This window comes from Danio rerio, chromosome 23, assembly GCF_049306965.1.
Source record: "Danio rerio strain Tuebingen ecotype United States chromosome 23, GRCz12tu, whole genome shotgun sequence".
Lineage (NCBI taxonomy): Eukaryota > Metazoa > Chordata > Actinopteri > Cypriniformes > Danionidae > Danio > Danio rerio.
The window spans coordinates 20,895,193-20,913,217 of record NC_133198.1 but is presented as its reverse complement, the minus strand read 5'-3'; the positions used below and the strand labels follow the sequence as shown (position 1 = coordinate 20,913,217).

The following is an 18,025-nucleotide window of genomic DNA, read 5'->3' as shown; positions in this document are numbered from 1 at the left end:
ACGTGAGTCTAGTATGAATTAGCATGTTACTAGCATGATTCTAGTACAAATTAGCATGTCATTAGCATGTTTCCAGTATGAGTTAGCATGTCATTAGCATGATTAGCATATGAGTAGCATGTTGCTAGCATGATTGGCATGTCATTAGCATGTTAGAATTATAAGCATTTAATAGCACAGCTAATTACAGTCTATAGGACAGTTGCTAGGGTAAAGTATGTGGTAGTTAGGGGTGTGGCTAGAAAGTTAAAAGGCCATCAGTGATTGGCTGCTGGCTAGACTGAGTTAAATGAGCTCAGCCATTAGTCTCTATGACAGTCTGATGCAGAGTTATGAGCTCACAAAGTTTGATCCCATGTTAAGTCAATGAGAGTCTTTTGTAATGGAAGTCTACGGGACAGTTGCTAGGGTGCAGTATGTGGTAGTTAGGGGTGTGGCTAGAAAGTTAAAAGCTCATCAGTTATTGGCAGTTTGGTAGTCTGAGTTAAATAAGCTCAGCCATTAGTCTGTAGGACAGTCTGATGCAGAGTTATGAGCTCATAAAGTTTGATCCCATGTTAAGTCAATGAGAGTCTTTTGAATAGAAGTCTATGGGACAGTTACTAGGGTCAAAAAGTGGTTGCTAGGGCGTGGCTAGAAAGTTTAAAGGTGATCAGTCATTGGCAGTTTGATAGTCTGAGTTAAATGAGCCCAGTTAGAAGTATGTGTGACAGTCTGACGCAGAGTTATGAGCTCACAAAGTTTGATCCAATGTTAAGCCTATGGGATTTTTCCGACAGTCCCGGGACGTTTTTCGGAAAACCGAAAGTCGGATCAGTCTGAGGAGATATAGCAACACGAGTCAGAATAGTTTGGAGGTCTGGAGCGAGTTTGGTGGTAATAGCTCAAAAGCTCTAGGAGGAGATAGAGTCAGAAATTTAGTCTCAGAAGAATAATAAAAACTAGAATTGTACATTTCCTAAAGGAAATGTGAATGGGGTTTGCGTGGCAAATCGATGGGGTACAATGTATTTGTTTTGGTAGCTAGGGTGTTCTGAATGGTTGCTAGGGTGTTCTGAGTGGTTGCTATGTGGTTGCTAAGGTGTTGCTAGGCGGTTGCTAGGGTGTCGTGAGTGGTTGCTAATGTGTTGCTAGGCGGTTGCTAGGGTGTTCTGAGTGGTTGCTAGGTGGTTGCTAAGGTGTTGTTAGGTGGTTGCTAAGGTGTCCTAAGTGGTTGATAGGTGGTTGCTAAGGTGTTGCTAGGCGGTTGCTAGGGTGTTCTGAGTGGTTGCTAGGTGGTTGCTAAGGTGTTGCTAGGTGGTTGCTAGGGTATTCTAAGTGGTTGCTAAGGCGTTGCTAGGCAGTTGCTAGGGTATTCTGAGTGGTTGCTAAGGTGTTTCTAGGCGGTTGCTATGGTGTCCTGAGTGGTTGCTAGGTGGTTTCTAAGGTGTTGCTAGGCGGTTGCTAGGGTATTCTAAGTGGTTGCTAAGGCGTTGCTAGGTGGTTGCTAGGGTGTCCTAAGTGGTTGCTAGGTGGTTGCTAAGGTGATGCTAGGCGGTTGCTAGGGTATTCTAAGTGGTTGCTAGGGTGTCCTGAGTGGTTGCTAGGTGGTTGCTAAGGTGTTGCTAGGCGGTTGCTAAGGTGTCCTAAGTGGTTGCTAGGTGGTTGCTAAGGTGTTGCTAGGTGGTTGCTAGGGTATTCTGAGTGGTTGCTAAGGCGTTGCTAGGCGGTTGCTAGGGTGTCCTGAGTGGTCGCTAGGCCCTTACTAAGGCGTTACTAGGCGGTTGCTAGGTGGTTGCTAGGCGGTTGCTAGGGTAATTTGGGTGGTTGCTAGGCAGTTGCTAGGGTACCCTGGGTGGTTACTAGGCAAGCCTCACATACATGCCTGATGAAATATTTATACTTAGTGAGCATTTCTAGCAAGTTACAGTACATGGCTAGTCAATATTAGCATGTAGCTAGTCACTGCTAGCATGTGTAGCATATAGGAAGTTCCGTTTGCTAGCATGAGTCAAACGAGCCAATCCCCAAGTCTCTACGATGTTCTGATGCCGAGATATAGCTGTTGATGAACGGTTGCTAGGGTACTCTCTTTTGTTGCTATGGGCGAGGTTACAGAGTGAACTTGAATGTGGTTGGCTGTCCAAGTCAAATGAGCCAACCCCCAAGTCAATAGGACAGTGCTAAGCAAAGATATGCATGTAGGGCAGTTATAATGGCAGTCTATGGGACCAGTTTGGGGGCGTGGCTTGTGAGATTCATTATCATATTGAGATGCTCATTGGTTGTCTGAGTCAGATGAGCCATCCCCCAAGTCTATAGGACACTGCTAAGCAAAGATATGCATGTAGGCCAGTTATAATGGCAGTCTATGGGACCAGTTTGGGGGCGTGGCTTGTGAGCTTCATTATCATATTGAGATGCTGATTGGTTGTCTGAGTCAGATGAGCCCACCCCCATGTCTCTATGACACTTCTATGTAATGTTATAGATGTGTGACCTTTATAATGGAAGTCAATGGGATCTGCAATGGGACGTCCCACCCCATGTTAAGTCAATGGGGCACTTATTAAGGGTCTTTAAGTGGTTTGGGGGGGCGTGGCTTGTGAGCTTCAAAATCATAATGAGATGCTGATTGGTTGCCTTAGTCAAATAAGCCAACCCCCAAGTCTGTATGACAGTGCTATGTACTTTGATTGACATATGACATTTATAATGGGAGTCAATGTAATGAATGGGAGTCAATGGGCAATGTAAAGTCAATGGGGACCATTTTGGGACGTCCTAGCACCCCAGGGGTACAACCTATACCCCCTTTCAGGGTATGTTCTCACTTAGGCTGCAACCCCCTACAGATGTTGTGAATCCCATATTTCTATGAAATTCACACTCGGCGCTGTGATTCGTCAAAGTTCGGCTCCATGTAAAGTCAATGGAGACTTTGGGACGTCCTAGCTCCCCAGGGGTACAACATTTACCGCCTTTCGGGGTGTGGGTTGAAGCCTCCTATAACCCTCTCGAGATGTCGCGAATCCCATGTCTCTACGAATTTTACTGTTGGCGCTACGGCGATTTCCGGGAATAGTATCTTACGAGTGTCTAGAAAATGAATGGGAGTCAATGGGGCCCATGTTAGTCAATGGGAGCACTTTGGGACCTCCTAGAGCCCCAGGGGTGCAACTTTTACCCCCTTGCGAGGTATGTTCTTACTTAGGCTGCAACCCCCTACAGATGCTGTGAATCTCATATTTCTATGAAATTCACACTCGGCGCTGTGATTCGTCAAAGTTCGGCTCAATGTTAAGTCTATGGGATTTTTGGGGGGGTTTTTTGGCCCCTGCGGGGCCAAAAAACCCCCCACCCCTTATAAAAGTCATAGCACACCATTCCCGACAAGACCGCACGATTTGACCCCACTTTCAAGGGTCTGGGACGAAAGCTGCGGGACTAGTTACGCGCCGAACTTTGGGCGGAAGTAAGAATAATAATTATAACTAGAATTGTACATTTCCTAAAGGAAATGTGAATGGGGTTTGCGTGGCAAATCGATGGGGTACAAAATGGTAGTAAACTGGGCAATAGCACTGGAAAGGTAAGAAATGGTTAAATTCATGTGTTTATGTGGTTGCTAGGGTATTGTACATGGTTGCTAGGCTGTGGCAACGCTGTTTTAGTGGGTGAACTCAATAGAGATTTGATCAACCTGCATCAAAAGAACCCAAACCCTGTCTTTCTACGATATTCCTGTGCTGAAATATGACTTGTTTATGTTGTTTTATGGTTGTTAGGGGGCTTAACGTGGTTGCTAGGGGGTGTTTACAAATGTGTTATGTCACTACGTAATACCGACTTGATAGGCCGAGTAAAATGAGCCCACTCTCAAGCTTCTACGACTCTCTAATCTCGATATCAATGTCAGCCATTTTGTGTCCATGTTAAGTCAATGGGGATTTTTGGATGTCAGCCATTTTGTGCCAATGTCAGCCATTTTGTGCCAATGTTATGTCTATGGAACCATTTTGGGTTACGTTTTTGCCTCAAAAGGGAGCACTTTACCACTGTCCACTACATGATTATCATGTTGTTAGAATGATGCTAGCATGATGCTAATCGTGTTAGCATCACGCTAGCAACATGCTAATTGAGTTGCTAGCATCATGCTAACATTATTAGCATGTAGCTAGCATGATGCTAATTGTGTTAGCATCATGCTAACAACATGCTAATCGAGTTGCTAGCATCATGCTAACATTATTAGCATGTAGCTAGCATGATGCTAATTGTGTTAGCATCATGCTAACAACATGCTAATCGAGTTGCTAGCATCATGCTAACATTATTAGCATGTAGCTAGCATGATGCTAATTGTGTTAGCATCATGCTAACAACATGCTAATCGAGTTGCTAGCATCATGCTAACATGATTAGCATGTAGCTAGCATGATGCTAATCGTGTTAGCATCATGCTAACAACATGCTAATCGAGTTGCTAGCATCATGCTAACATGATTAGCATGTAGCTAGCATGATGCTAATCGTGTTAGCATCATGCTAGCAACATGCTAATCGAGTTACTAGCATGATGCTAACATGATTAGCATGTAGCTAGCATGATGCTAATCGTGTTAGCATCATGTTAGCAACATGCTAATCGAGTTGCTAGCATGATGCTAACATGATTAGCATGTAGCTAGCATGATGGTAATCGTGTTAGCATCATGCTAATCGAGTTGCTAGCATCATGCTAGCAGCAGTGCTAGGGTGCCCTGAGTGTTTGCTAGGTGGTTGCTAAGGTGTTGCTAGGTGGTTGCTAGGGTATTCTGAGTGGTTGCTAAGGCGTAGCTAGGCGGTTGCTAGGGTGTCCTGAGTGGTCGCTAGGCCCTTACTAAGGCGTTACTAGGCGGTTGCTAGGGTAATTTGGGTGGTTGCTAGGCAGTTGCTAGGGTACCCTGGGTGGTTACTAGGCAAGCCTCACATACTTGCCTGATGAAATATTTATACTTAGTAAGCATTTCTAGCAAGTTACAGTACATGGCTAGTCAATATTAGCATGTAGCTAGTCACTGCTAGCATGTGTAGCATATAGGAAGTTCCGTTTGCTAGCATGAGTCAAACAAGCCAATCCCCAAGTCTCTACGATGTTCCGATGCTGAGATATAGCTGTTGATGAACGGTTGCTAGGGTACTCTGTTTTGTTGCTATGGGCGAGGTTGCAGAGTGAACTTGAATGTGGTTGGCTGTCCAAGTCAAATGAGCCAACCCCCAAGTCAATAGGACACTGCTAAGCAAAGATATGCATCTAGGCCAGTTATAATGGCAGTCTATGGGACCAGTTTGGGGGCGTGGCTTGTGAACTTCATTATCATATTGAGATGCTCATTGGTTGCCTGAGTCAGATGAGCAATCCCCCAAGTCAATAGGACACTGCTAAGCAAAGATATGCATGTAGGGCAGTTATAATGGCAGTCTATGGGACCAGTTTGGGGGCGTGGCTTGTGAGATTCATTATCATATTGAGATGCTGATTGGTTGTCTGAGTCAGATGAGCCCACCCCCATGTCTCTATGACACCCCTATGTAATGTTATAGATGTGTGACCTTTATAATGGAAGTCAATGGGATCTGCAATGGGACATCCCACCCCATGTTAAGTCAATGGGGCACTTATTAAGGGTCTTTAAGTGGTTTGGGGGGCGTGGCTTGTGAGCTTCAAAATCATAATGAGATGCTGATTGGTTGCCTTAGTCAAATAAGCCAACCCCCAAGTCTGTATGACAGTGCTATGTACTTTGATTGACATATGACATTTATAATGGGAGTCAATGTAATGAATGGGAGTCAATGGGCAATGTAAAGTCAATGGGGACCCTTTTGGGACGTCCTAGCACCCCAGGGGTACAACCTATACCCCCTTTCAGGGTATGTTCTCACTTAGGCTGCAACCCCCTACAGATGTTGTGAATCCCATATTTCTATGAAATTCACACTCGGCGCTGTGATTCGTCAAAGTTCGGCTCCATGTAAAGTCAATGGAGACTTTGGGACGTCCTAGCTCCCCAGGGGTACAACATTTACCGCCTTTCGGGGTGTGGGTTGAAGCCTCCTATAACCCTCTCGAGATGTCGCGAATCCCATGTCTCTACGAGTTTCACTGTTGGCGCTACGGCGATTTCCGGGAATAGTATCTTACGAGTGTCTAGAAAATGAATGGGAGTCAATGGGCCAATGTAAGTCAATGGGAGCACTTTGGGACGTCCTAGAGCCCCAGGGGTGCAACTTATACCCCCTTGCGTGGTATGTTCTCACTTAGGCTGCAACCCCCTACAGATGCTGTGAATCCCATATTTCTATGAAATTCACACTCGGCGCTGTGATTCGTCAAAATTCGGCTCAATGTTAAGTCTATGGGATTTTTGGGGGGGTTTTTTGGCCCCTGCGGGGCCAAAAAACCCCCCACCCCTTATAAAAGTCATAGCACACCATTCCCGATAAGACCGCACGATTTGACCCCACTTTGAAGGGTCTGGGACGAAAGCTGCGGGACTAGTTACGCGCCGAAAAATGGTACGGAAGAAGGAAGAAGAAGAAGAATAATAAACCACAATAGTAAGAATGGACTTTGCCTATGGCAAACCCCATTAATAATAAACCACAATAGTAAGAATGGACTTTGCCTATGGCAAACCCCATTAAATATAATAATAAGTTTAAATAGCATTTCAGTAGTCTGGCTTTGACAAGCCAGCCTAATTACTTTTATCAGCAGTCCCTAAAAAAGTTCAATATAGTAATATTAAATAAAAAGCAGCCATCCACATGAGGTTTCAGGGGTGAATAAAGATCTAAAAGAAATAAATCCAAGCATTTTACTCAAAAAAATCTATATTTAAAACTTTCTAAACTTTTTTTGTGTGAATTTGAGTGACCAACATTCATCGTTGTCTCTCTTTTTGTTAGGTGCATTTAGTGCCATTGGCTGGACAGTGCCATTAATACCATTATACCATTACAATTTAGCTCACTGTCCAAAAGTTCTGTCTCAAAACTATACATTATATAATCAATTTTTGTTGTCTTTTTTAAATTTTTTAATTTTATTTATCTTTTTTTATTTAAGTTTGGTCATAAAAATGATTCTGTTAACCAAGACTAAATTCTTTCTGGTCTTGGCAAAGAAAGCCAAACCACAACTTAAAATATTTTTTAAATGACATTTATTTTTGTTTTCATTAGGTGAATGGCTTACATGGTGCAGTCAATATCGTGAAGCTCCTGAAGAGTCGTGGAGTAAAGCTCCTGTATGTTTTAGATGAAGGTCTGGCAGTGCTGGACGGTGTTATCAGTGGCCTAGATGGACCTGCTGCCCTGTGAGCCCTTATTTCGAAGAGCTCTACTAATATTGACATTGAATGATTGAATGTGTGTGTAACTGATACCTGATTTGTGTTATAGAATAGGTATCAGTGAGAAGGGTCAGACCACAGTAAAGCTGAGTGTCAGTACTTCTCCAGGACATTCATCCATGCCACCCAGAGAGAGTAGCATTGGCATCTTGGCTTCAGCAGTCAGAAGGTAAACGAACACCCATACTTCCTTTCCACAGTTTTGTTACTTTATTTACACAACGACAGTGTGAAACTGAAGTTATAATCTCTGTATAAACTACAGAACAACATCGAAGAACTTACAGGATCATATTTGCGCATTCATGTAGTGTTACATTACAAAGTTGCCAACTACTTTGACTTAAATAATAAATTATACATTACATAAGTTTAGTAGATAATTCTGAAACTTGTCATTTACTGTTATAACCAACATGAATGACAGCTCAGGAGTAATGATGCTGTTGATTTTGTCATATCAATTAAAAAATTAATCAACATTTTTTGTTAGTACATATAAAGTACAGTAGATAATAGGCATTGAAGGCGTCCGGCATGCAGTATAACTTTTTAAAAGGCATAATTGGGGAACTTTACAGATGTTTTTTCTTCTCTTTTTAGTAAATGTTGTGTTGTGGAAGTATTTTATTATTATTTTTTAATAATGAATAGTGGCATGACACCACTGCGCTACAGAATTAATATAAATTAATATTAGGCATGAGAGGATAACTATTTTCAAGGTACACCACAGTTTAGAAAAGTTAAGCCTTTTAGTTTTGCTATACCGTTCCTATGATAGATGAAAAAAAATTTAAAAATTTTTTTTTTTTAGATTAACAGTATCTCCAGCAGAAAAGATATCCATAGATGTTGTTTTAAATTGTAAAGAAAAATGTAAAGAAATCAGTGTTTTTGAAACAAATGAAGACAGCAGAAGTCAGTCATTCATTTGAATTGTTTAGTCTCACATGTTTACTGTAACAAAATATTTGGTCCCACTTTATATTAAGTGGCCTTAACTAATATGTACTTACACAGGAATTAATACATGTATGTAATTACATCTGTAATTAACTTTTGTAATTACATTTGTAAATACACTGTTGACCATCCCTTACACCTTAACCCACCCTTAAACCTACCCATGCCACCAAACCTGTCCATAACCCAACCTCTATCCCAACTCAAAAGCACCACAAGTGTTCTCAAATACATTATAAACACAGTAAGTACATTGTATTTATTTTTTGATGTAAGTACATAGTAGTTAAGGACACTTAATATAAAGTGGGACCAAATATTTAAAGCGTTTCTAGAAAAATATATTGTATTCAAAGAGGGAAACATTTGTTTAGTTTTTATACCCAGGCACGCAAAAAGAAATTATTTTAGAGCAGTAATCACAATACCGTAAAACTGTGCTATTTTTATCCAAGGTTATCACACCGTCAGAATCTTATACCGGCCAGTGCCTAATGAATATACATTGTTCTCTGTAATATCTGTTTCCAGGCTGGAGGAAAATCCAATGCCCAGACTATTTGGTTATGGCCCAGAGCGCAGCACATTTGAACACCTGGCACATAAGGTAAAACTCTGCAAGAAGAGGTTTTTACATTTCATGAAATTCTGATTTGTTTTCTGCATACAGTATATGAAAATCTATTTTTCTTGTTTTTATTTTATAGTTCGGCTTGCCTCTCAGATTCATCATGTCTAATCTGTGGCTCTTCTCTCCTCTTCTCAGCAGGTAGTTCATATTGATGCTCTTAATGCCATCTACAATAATTATTGTGATGTCAAACCATGTTTCCTGATTTTTCCTGCATCTGAAATGTTTAGGACCAGTAACTAATACATTCTCTTGACCATCTCCTGTTGTGCTCTTATATGACAAGCTTGATACATAATTATTTGTAACAGTATAAATATTTGATACTATTATATGTATTATAATTGTACATTTTATTTTATAAAATTATTAATAATATCAATTATGTTATATTCTTTATGTTCATATTCTCTCTCTCTCTCTCTCTCTCTCTCTCTCTCTCTCTCTCTCTATATATATATATATATATATATATATATATATATATATATATATATACATATTCTTTACAAGATAATATATAACAAGTAATAACAAGTAATACTATTATTATTTAAAAATACATTTAACAGAAAGTGATGGTACAAGCTTTTACATTTTTACAAAATAGGTTTATTCAACACAAATACTGCTCTTTTACTGGCTTTCTATTTATTATAGAACATTCACAACTAAATCATATCTAAATGATTTCTAAAGACCATGTGAGACTGAAGAACATAGTAAAGGCTGCTAAAATTATTTGTCTTAAAATTTAACAATATTTCATAATATTGAAGTATTTTATATATAAAAAAGACTTTTAAACATAACTTTTTTCTTACCATATTAATTACCTTATTGATTGATTTCAATCAACAACAACTTTGTGCATAAACAGTGCAGGCTTGTAAATAACCCCCTGAGTTTGTGTCTCTTTCATATTCAGAGTGTTGGAGAGGAAACCTGATACAAACGCATTCGTGAGGACCACGACTGCCGTCACAATGTTCAACTCTGGTGTAAAGGTAGGCCACTTTGTTTGCAAGTTCAATAAGTAGTTAGCGCAAATGGAGATCTCATTATTTCTTTTTCTCTAACAGATTAACATAATCCCGTCATACGCCGAGGCTTATGTCAATTTCCGTATCCACTCAGCCCAAACGCTGCAGGAGGTGAGAGGTTACAGCAATGACTAATTCAGTCCAGACTACAATTCCAATAGCTCATCTATTAACTTTCACTCTTCTAACTTGTATGTATATATAACTCGTATAAATCACTCAGAATAAGTCACTGAGATCACCTTACAGAGTATTGAATTGCTATTAAGGCATACTTAAAGGATTAGATCACCCAAAATTTAATATTCTGTTATTAATTGACCTTAAGTCATTCCAATGGCCTGAAACATTCATTCTTCTTCAGACTTTCAAAGTCTATAAAAGAGACCAAAAACATTGACAATCATTCCATGTACCTTCAGTGGTTCAACTTTAATCATATGAAACTCCCAAGAACTCTTGTGTGCCAAAAAAATTGTAAAAATGAATCTATTCACCTACGTCTTCACTGCTGCTTTAGTTTATGGTGCGCATATATTACAGAGGGTTTAATGTATTTGCCATTAGTCAACTTTTACACATCTCCATTCAGCTGAAAAGTTTAAAATTTGAGGTGTGATTTTGTGCAGTACAGCCAATGTAATCTATATGTTGTGGTGCCTGTGTGGTATGTTATGTTGGTAAGACAAGTAGGCCTTTAAAAGTTCATATTTCTGAGCATTGATGCGCTATTTGACACCAGAAGTCCGGTTGCACAGCATTTTTTCAGTTATGAGAAATTCTGTCTCCACTCTACAACACAAAGGGGATTGAATTTGTTAAGTGTCCTCTAGAGGATGACACGGGAGTGGATTTTCACTCCTGTCCCGTCCCACTCCCACAGAAAGAAATCTTGTCTCGTCCCTCTCCCAGAGCAAAGTTTAAAAAATAATCTTGTCCCATCCCGCTCCTGGTAAAATGACTCCCATTCCTGTACCACTCCCATTTATATTTTTTCTACTTTTAAGCAGGTCGCACACCAGAAGCGCCGCTCGGCGCCGCGACACGGCGCGTACATGACAGATTAAAGTATCGCACACCAGACGCGCACATTCGAATGATATTTAACATGAAACTAATCAGATGGCGCTCTGTGGCGCGGCTGAAAAATGAACTGCGTCCTGAGCCGTCGCCGGGCGCCGCCGACAGCCGCCGACTTGCGGCGCCGGTGTGTGTATCCTGATAGAATCAGAAAATGATTAGAATTCTAAAATACGTGGCGCTGCGCGGCGCGCCGCCGAGCGTCGCTTCTGGTGTGCGACCTGCTTTAGTCTCCAGAGTCCAGGTAATACATAGAATTTGATTTTATTAGCTCCCCATCCTGTTTTAGACAGCTGCTGAGTATCTGCTTCTAAATTAGATTTTTTTTTAGATTTCCTAAAGATCAGTTACAATAAATAAAAGATAAAACAGTAAAGTTCACACCAAGCTGCATTTTATTCATTTATTAAAACGTTTTTTTTAATTAACATGTTAACAATTGTCATCCAATTTGCTCTTGCATAATGAGAGAGAAATGAGGAAGCATACACAATTTAAACACATTGATTAAACATGAACACATTATATACAGTATATATACACACAACGTTTGTTTCTGCTTATTTGATTTAAACTAAAACATGTGGCTGTATGCATTATATGCATCCTGATATGAAAACATTCAGTATGATTGTGGTTTTATAGAAAAAGTTAGTCACTTGGAAAATTAACAGCAGATATTGCAGTCCTCGTCACTCACCACCATGCATGCATAAGTGCTGTATAGTATTCCCACAACATTCTGACACACTATGACGCTCTAATACCCTGTCTGAAAAGTCTAGTGGCTGTGAATGGGCTTTTTACAATGTCTGCTATACTGTTAATATTGTTTTTGGTGTGTTTCCATAGATGAATATGGCCACTGTGTTAAATGCACAGTATTACAATCTTATTGCCACATTAGATCGTTATGATAACATAATATATTCCTTCAGTGATTTCCTGAAGATAAATACCAAAAATAACACAACTGGAATAACTACAACATTCGCGATTGTCTGATCTCTTATGGTGCAAGAGATTGTGATGTCATATGATGATGTGTGCTGGTGCTGTAGTGCTGTCCCAATTCTTAGGAGTAAATTTTAAAGCCCTCTGTTTTAAGGGCCAAGGGGATTGGGAAGAGGTAGGGGTACAGAAATAGAATTGGAATTGGGCCTAATTCATCTTGTTTCAATTAAATTTATTAAATTTAATTTACTTTGGATGAAAACACTAACCTATGACTGTTGCAAGGATTTTTTTCGCCAAACGAGACTAAACACCCGATGATTGTTGTAATCGTATTAAAAGGAAACTACAAAATGGCAGTGCAACTTATTTTTAGCGCACTTTCAACCAACCACAATGGGTACCAAAATGCTGTACATAAAAACACATAATACATGCAAACATAAAAGAAACCAACTCACAACACATGATTAAAAGCTAAAGAAAATAAATGTGTTTTCAGTGACCTGAATGTTGAAGATGTTCTTAAGGAGAGTGGAAGATTGTTCCAAAGTCTTGGAGCTGCTACTGAAAAAGCTCTATTACCTTGACATTTCAAGCGCAATCGCTGAACTTGAAAATAGAGTTGATCCTTACAGCGAAAAGATCTCATGGGTTGGTGCATTTTAGTTAGCTCAGAAATATACTCAGGGGCCAGGCCATGGAGGGATTTAAAAACATTATTCTAAACTGGATTGGTGGCCAGTGTAGTGAAACCAGTACAGGTGTGGTGTGCTCTCCTGTTTTGTGCCTGTTAAAAGCAATGCAGTTTAGTTCTGGACCGGCTGCAGGCGAGAGAGAGGCCTGACTCACATCCAGATACAAAGAGTTGCAATAATCCAGACGAGATGTGTAGATACGCGTGTGTAGATGTGTAGATACGTTGACGTCCTTTTTATTCTTGTTTAATTAGTTGTTTGGGTAAAGGTTTTGACTATAACATTTCTTTTTTATAGTCTGTTATGCTTTTCTTTATTTGTGATGTATTATTAGGATTTGTTTTTGTGTTTTCGTTTTGAATATGTAAGTTGTGTAATTTACTAATGTGTATTGTGTTGTGAGATTAATGTACTGTATGAGATCATGTGATTCGTGTATAAATAGAGCAACATGTTGTGATGAATACTGTCAGATGAAGAGCCGGTGTGTTCCAAACACTACATGCTTTGTGTTAGCCTTTTTAATTTAATAAATTAGTGATTTTTTGGGAGCTTTGGTGTTGCCGCCTTTTTTCAATATATTTTTTGCTGTTTAGCTGAGCACCCATTTAGAGTGATTGCAGTTGAACCACTGAATTCACATGAAATTTTTCTTGACTATGAAGGTCTCAAGACTATTGCTGAGGATTTCTCTCTGATTTTGTCTAAAATATATTTATGTTAAATGTGTCAGGGTTCTGCCACTCTGGTCTGGTAAATTTTTGTTTTGGTGGCAGAGCCCGGGCACTAGCTGTCTTGTCCTGTTTCTGTCTTTGTATGCCTCTGTGTGCGCGCACGCCGTCGTGGGTGTACGCAGAGTGTGCACGCTCCCGCTCTGTGTGCCTCGGACGCGCGCGTTTGTACTAGTGTTTCTGTTTTTCTGTCAGCATCGCGCTGCTTCATTCATGGCGCCTCCGTCTAGTTGGTTTCAGTTTTGGTTGGCGCTGAGATGAATCATGCGCATTGCATATGCGCACGGTAAGGTGTTTATCAATCGTGTGCTCATGTCTTGCGTCTCTTGTCAAAGCACGTGGCTTGGTGTTTACATTATGGTCGCGTGCTTTGTTGTGTGCTTCAGTGTTGTGCTTGTGTTGTCATGAACATGTGGTTAATGAGTTCTCTCATTGGCTGCATGTTCTTGTCCTGTTTTATGTGAGCGCATGGCTTGTCTTGTCTCTGTCATGCGCTCTCCCGTCTATTGTCTAGTCCCACCCCGCTTGTTAACCCATTATTAGTTAATTATGTTCATCTGTTGTGTGTTAATTTTCTCCTCCTTATAATCTCCTCATGTCTTCTGTTCTGTGCCAGTTCGACGTCTATACTCCCTCTGTGTTCCTGTTCCAGTCGTGTCTTGCCAGCCGAACCAAGTTTGTCTGTTTGTTTTATACTTATGTTTTTCCCCCTCAGGGTAGTTTGTTTTGCCTTTTTGTTTTGTTTGTACTTTATTATTAATAAAACCCTTATTATTTGTTGCAATTGAGTCCTCGCTCTTTTTTTCCCCTCACCCGACCGTGACAAAATGATGGGGAAATTTCTCAGTGGATTGGAATGACATGAGGGAGTAACTAATAACAGATTTTTTTTTGAGTGAACTAACCCCTTAATGCAAAAATGTTAATCCTGTAATCATTTATGAACATTAAAGTTGTTCCAAACCTACTGTATATGTTTTCTTGCAGGTTCTGGAGTTGGTCCAGTCAACCATATCTGATGATCGTGTGAAGATAGAGATGGTGAATGGATTCGACCCGCTGCCCATCAGCTCCCATGATGAGCAATCGTTTGGGTTCCAGATAATCAAGAAAACAGTGCTGGGCATGTTTCCTCAGCTCACAGTGGCCCCTGGTTAGTCCTGTGATGCATTTTTGCTGAAGTGGCGCTTTCATACATCATTGACTTGAGAAAAGCCACTCTATGATTTGTTTTCACAGGCATCTGTGTGGGCAACACTGACAGCCGGCACTACAGAGACATCACCCAAGACATTTATCGCTTCGCTCCTTCGTGGTTCAAACCTGGGGATCCTCAGAGGTAAGGCTCTAACACTTAAATAGTAGAACTTTCAATGACAGGTTTTGTGGTTGATAATTTTAATTAAATTAGAACTTTTATAAAAGCAGAATTGCCCGGAAAAAAGTGGAATGTCACAGAATTTGTCAAAGTTTGGGTAAATAAAATAAAAGTATTGCTGTACATATGATCAATTCTCCAAATGTGACACTGTACCCCAAAACTAATATTATTTGTACAGGTATATTGACAATTGCCAATAATACAGTATATAAATCAAAATGATAATTTTTTAATGATAATTATTTTTATATTTTTTAATAATTAATAACGATATTTAGTACATTTCCTTTACAAAACTCAATTTCAAATTAAAAATGTGCATTAATAGGCACTTCATTTAAAGGAGGATTTCTAAGCCTATAGATTTTTTGGAACCCATCGATTTCGGATTTTGAGTTGTATTTCTGCCAAATATCGTCCTGTCCTAACAAAGGAAACATCAATCGAAAGCGTATTTATTTAGCTTTCGTGTATAATTCTCCATTTCTATGAATATAAATACTTTTGTCTGTGAATATCAGACTAAAAGAGACTATATAAATCAGAGATCTCTATGTATTTTGAATGAATGGTGCCATTTGGTATAGAGCACATACTGATTAGTTGAATTTAATATTACTAAGACGAACTAGTTCATTGATCTAGGTTGTCTAGTTCAATTAACTAGAATGCATTTCATAGGACCCTGTAATATAATTGAACATTCATGCACCTTCTTTAGATTCCATGGCGTGAACGAGAGAATCTCCATTCAGAACTATGAAGAGATTGTGCAGTTCTACTTCCAGCTCATGCAGAATAATGACATCATGAATCTGCCTCCACCTCACAGCAGCCAGCATGAGCTGTAAACGGTGGGATGTTACTTACACAGATCTCAAAACAGCTCGGGGGACATTTAAACACATGTGATTTGAACATTTGAAAAATTATAACATTAGAAAAAAACTAAAGAAATGAAGGTTGTGAGACTTTCGTACTTACATTCCTTACTGATCAATAAAAAAAAAACAGTATAGGCATTGACAGAAGAGCATAAGTGTTTATATAATTTTAAAATGAATCCTGCAATCAGGTTTACATCATATTCATGTATTTGCCAAATGTTTATACTTCAGATTCTAACTTCTGAAATGAACTCTTAAAACAGTGGCCCTCAATCCTGGTGCTCATAGCCGCCCGCTCTGCATATTTTGTATGTTTTTTTTCATAGGTTCATAGGTTTGGGTCACAATTAGATGACGATAAGTATACTGCCAAAGAAAATCACTGGATATTCTCCCATGATTCCAGTTTAAAAGCATGTTCAATTCAAAACATAATGTGCACAAGACGTGACTTCTGTGCTGATAACATGATTACCGTTAAATAAACCTTCACATTACTGTTAATGATTAAAAATGCTAATAACTGATTTTTTTGGCTGAAGTAAACTACAAATTCAGAAGAATTCCTGTGTGCAGGGGTAGAGAGCAGTGAACACTATGTAGGGAACATGTCAAGCTTAACACAGTTCTGGTTATGCAATCTAAATCAGGTGTGTTAAATAAAAGAGACCAGCAAAATAAGCAGTGCCAGGGGCAGCAAAGACCAGGATTGAGAAACGCTGGTCTTTAATTTGTGTAATTTAAATTGTTGACCAGCACTACATATATAGTTGAAGACAAAACTATGAGCCCTCCTGTGAAATGTTTTTTTCTTTTTCATAGCATGAACATTGTCACATTTTTCCTATAATAACTTTTCTATTTCTATTTAAGTAATAATATAAAAGATAAGGTCAATATTATTAGCACTATTTTTATTAGATTGGCTACAGAATTATCTACTGTTGTCCAATGACCTGCATAGCTATCCTAGTTTACCTAGTAAAGCCTTTAATTTGCAGTTTGTTTACTAGAAAATAAGTAGTGAAATATTATGTACTGTTATTATGGCAAATTCGTTATTAAGACAGATGTGTTTAACAATGTCTTGAAAAACACATTGTAAATTTGGAAAAGCACTTGTGAAATACTTTAGAATATGAAAGAATTATAAATTATACAGGAGGGCTAATCAATTAGCCTACAGCTGTATTTAACCCGCACAAATTTTGTTAGAGTAATGTAAATGGATGATTTATACATAAATGACCTACTGTTTGTTTTTTCTTTCTGAGGGTTTGGTAAACTAGTCAACCACTTATTTACACAATTTCCCTTTCAACATTAATGAAATCAGTTGCGGTGCACAGCTCTTTCCCAAACACATTAATGTAGTAACATGTTAAAGAGTAAAATAAATGTAGTTTACTTCAAAATTAGTTTTCTAGCTGAGCTTGTGCAGGTCAGTATTCAGATTAAATCATTTACCTCAGAACTTAATGTATTGAAAAACTCTCTCAAACGAGTCTTCTGGGTTTTGACATCATGCTACAACACTTTGTTAATTTTTGACATCACTTTTGTCGTGATTAATGAATAATCTGACCAAATTACTGTAAATTTGTTGGCTGAATGACTGAGTGAACATAAGCTACACTGCCCATGACTAAAAACACAAAACATTGCGAAGCATAATCATTACACTGTAACAGAGTGACTGTACAGAAAAACAACCAGCTAGTCATGCTAATAAATCAGACAAATGGGCATTATGATCCTTAAGTGATGAATAGTGTTTTACAATTTTGAGTGCCACTTTTTGCCTTTGAATGTTACTGGGTTTAGGAGAAATGATGGAGCTTGAGCAAACTAGTTACATTTTTTTAATTTGCTTCAGAACGCACAGATAATATTTTTGAATTCTGATATGCTGATTATTGTTATTGATTAACTTGAGAGTTTCATCTCAAACGGAGCACTCTACATACTCTGTCTGAAGTTAGTGTTTTAATTTATGCAGATTTTATTGAAGATTTAAGTTAACGGTGAGGTACATAAAAACGCCAATAGATTTTCATACAAATTAGTGATTTGTATGTGGAGTGGATTTGATATTCTGTAATTTATTGTTCTTTATTGCACTGCAAAGCTGTTAAATGTTACTTTAAATCCTAGTTATTTTTGCACTGAAATGGTCGTTTAATTGTTTACCTTCATTATTTTGAAATGTTTGTGATTGATGAGTTAATTTTTCATTTACAGTCAGTTAAATAAATATTTTTATTAATAGAAA

At 38.8% G+C, this 18,025-nt stretch overlaps 1 protein-coding gene across 2 annotated transcripts in view; it reads left to right on the top strand.

Annotated features, from left to right (window-relative positions):
* The window catches only part of pm20d1.2 (peptidase M20 domain containing 1, tandem duplicate 2), a 26,700-nt gene extending 8,675 nt beyond the window's left edge, over nucleotides 1-18,025 (top strand). For both annotated transcript variants that reach the window (XM_021469849.3, NM_001077301.1), the window contains 9 exons: nucleotides 7,213-7,346; nucleotides 7,432-7,551; nucleotides 8,880-8,955; nucleotides 9,056-9,117; nucleotides 9,908-9,986; nucleotides 10,062-10,133; nucleotides 14,473-14,638; nucleotides 14,725-14,824; nucleotides 15,588-18,025. In XM_021469849.3, coding sequence (XP_021325524.1) covers nucleotides 7,213-7,346; nucleotides 7,432-7,551; nucleotides 8,880-8,955; nucleotides 9,056-9,117; nucleotides 9,908-9,986; nucleotides 10,062-10,133; nucleotides 14,473-14,638; nucleotides 14,725-14,824; nucleotides 15,588-15,717 — 939 coding nt within the window. In that variant the 3' untranslated portion in view covers nucleotides 15,718-18,025. The remainder of the gene's footprint in view (nucleotides 1-7,212; nucleotides 7,347-7,431; nucleotides 7,552-8,879; nucleotides 8,956-9,055; nucleotides 9,118-9,907; nucleotides 9,987-10,061; nucleotides 10,134-14,472; nucleotides 14,639-14,724; nucleotides 14,825-15,587) is intronic.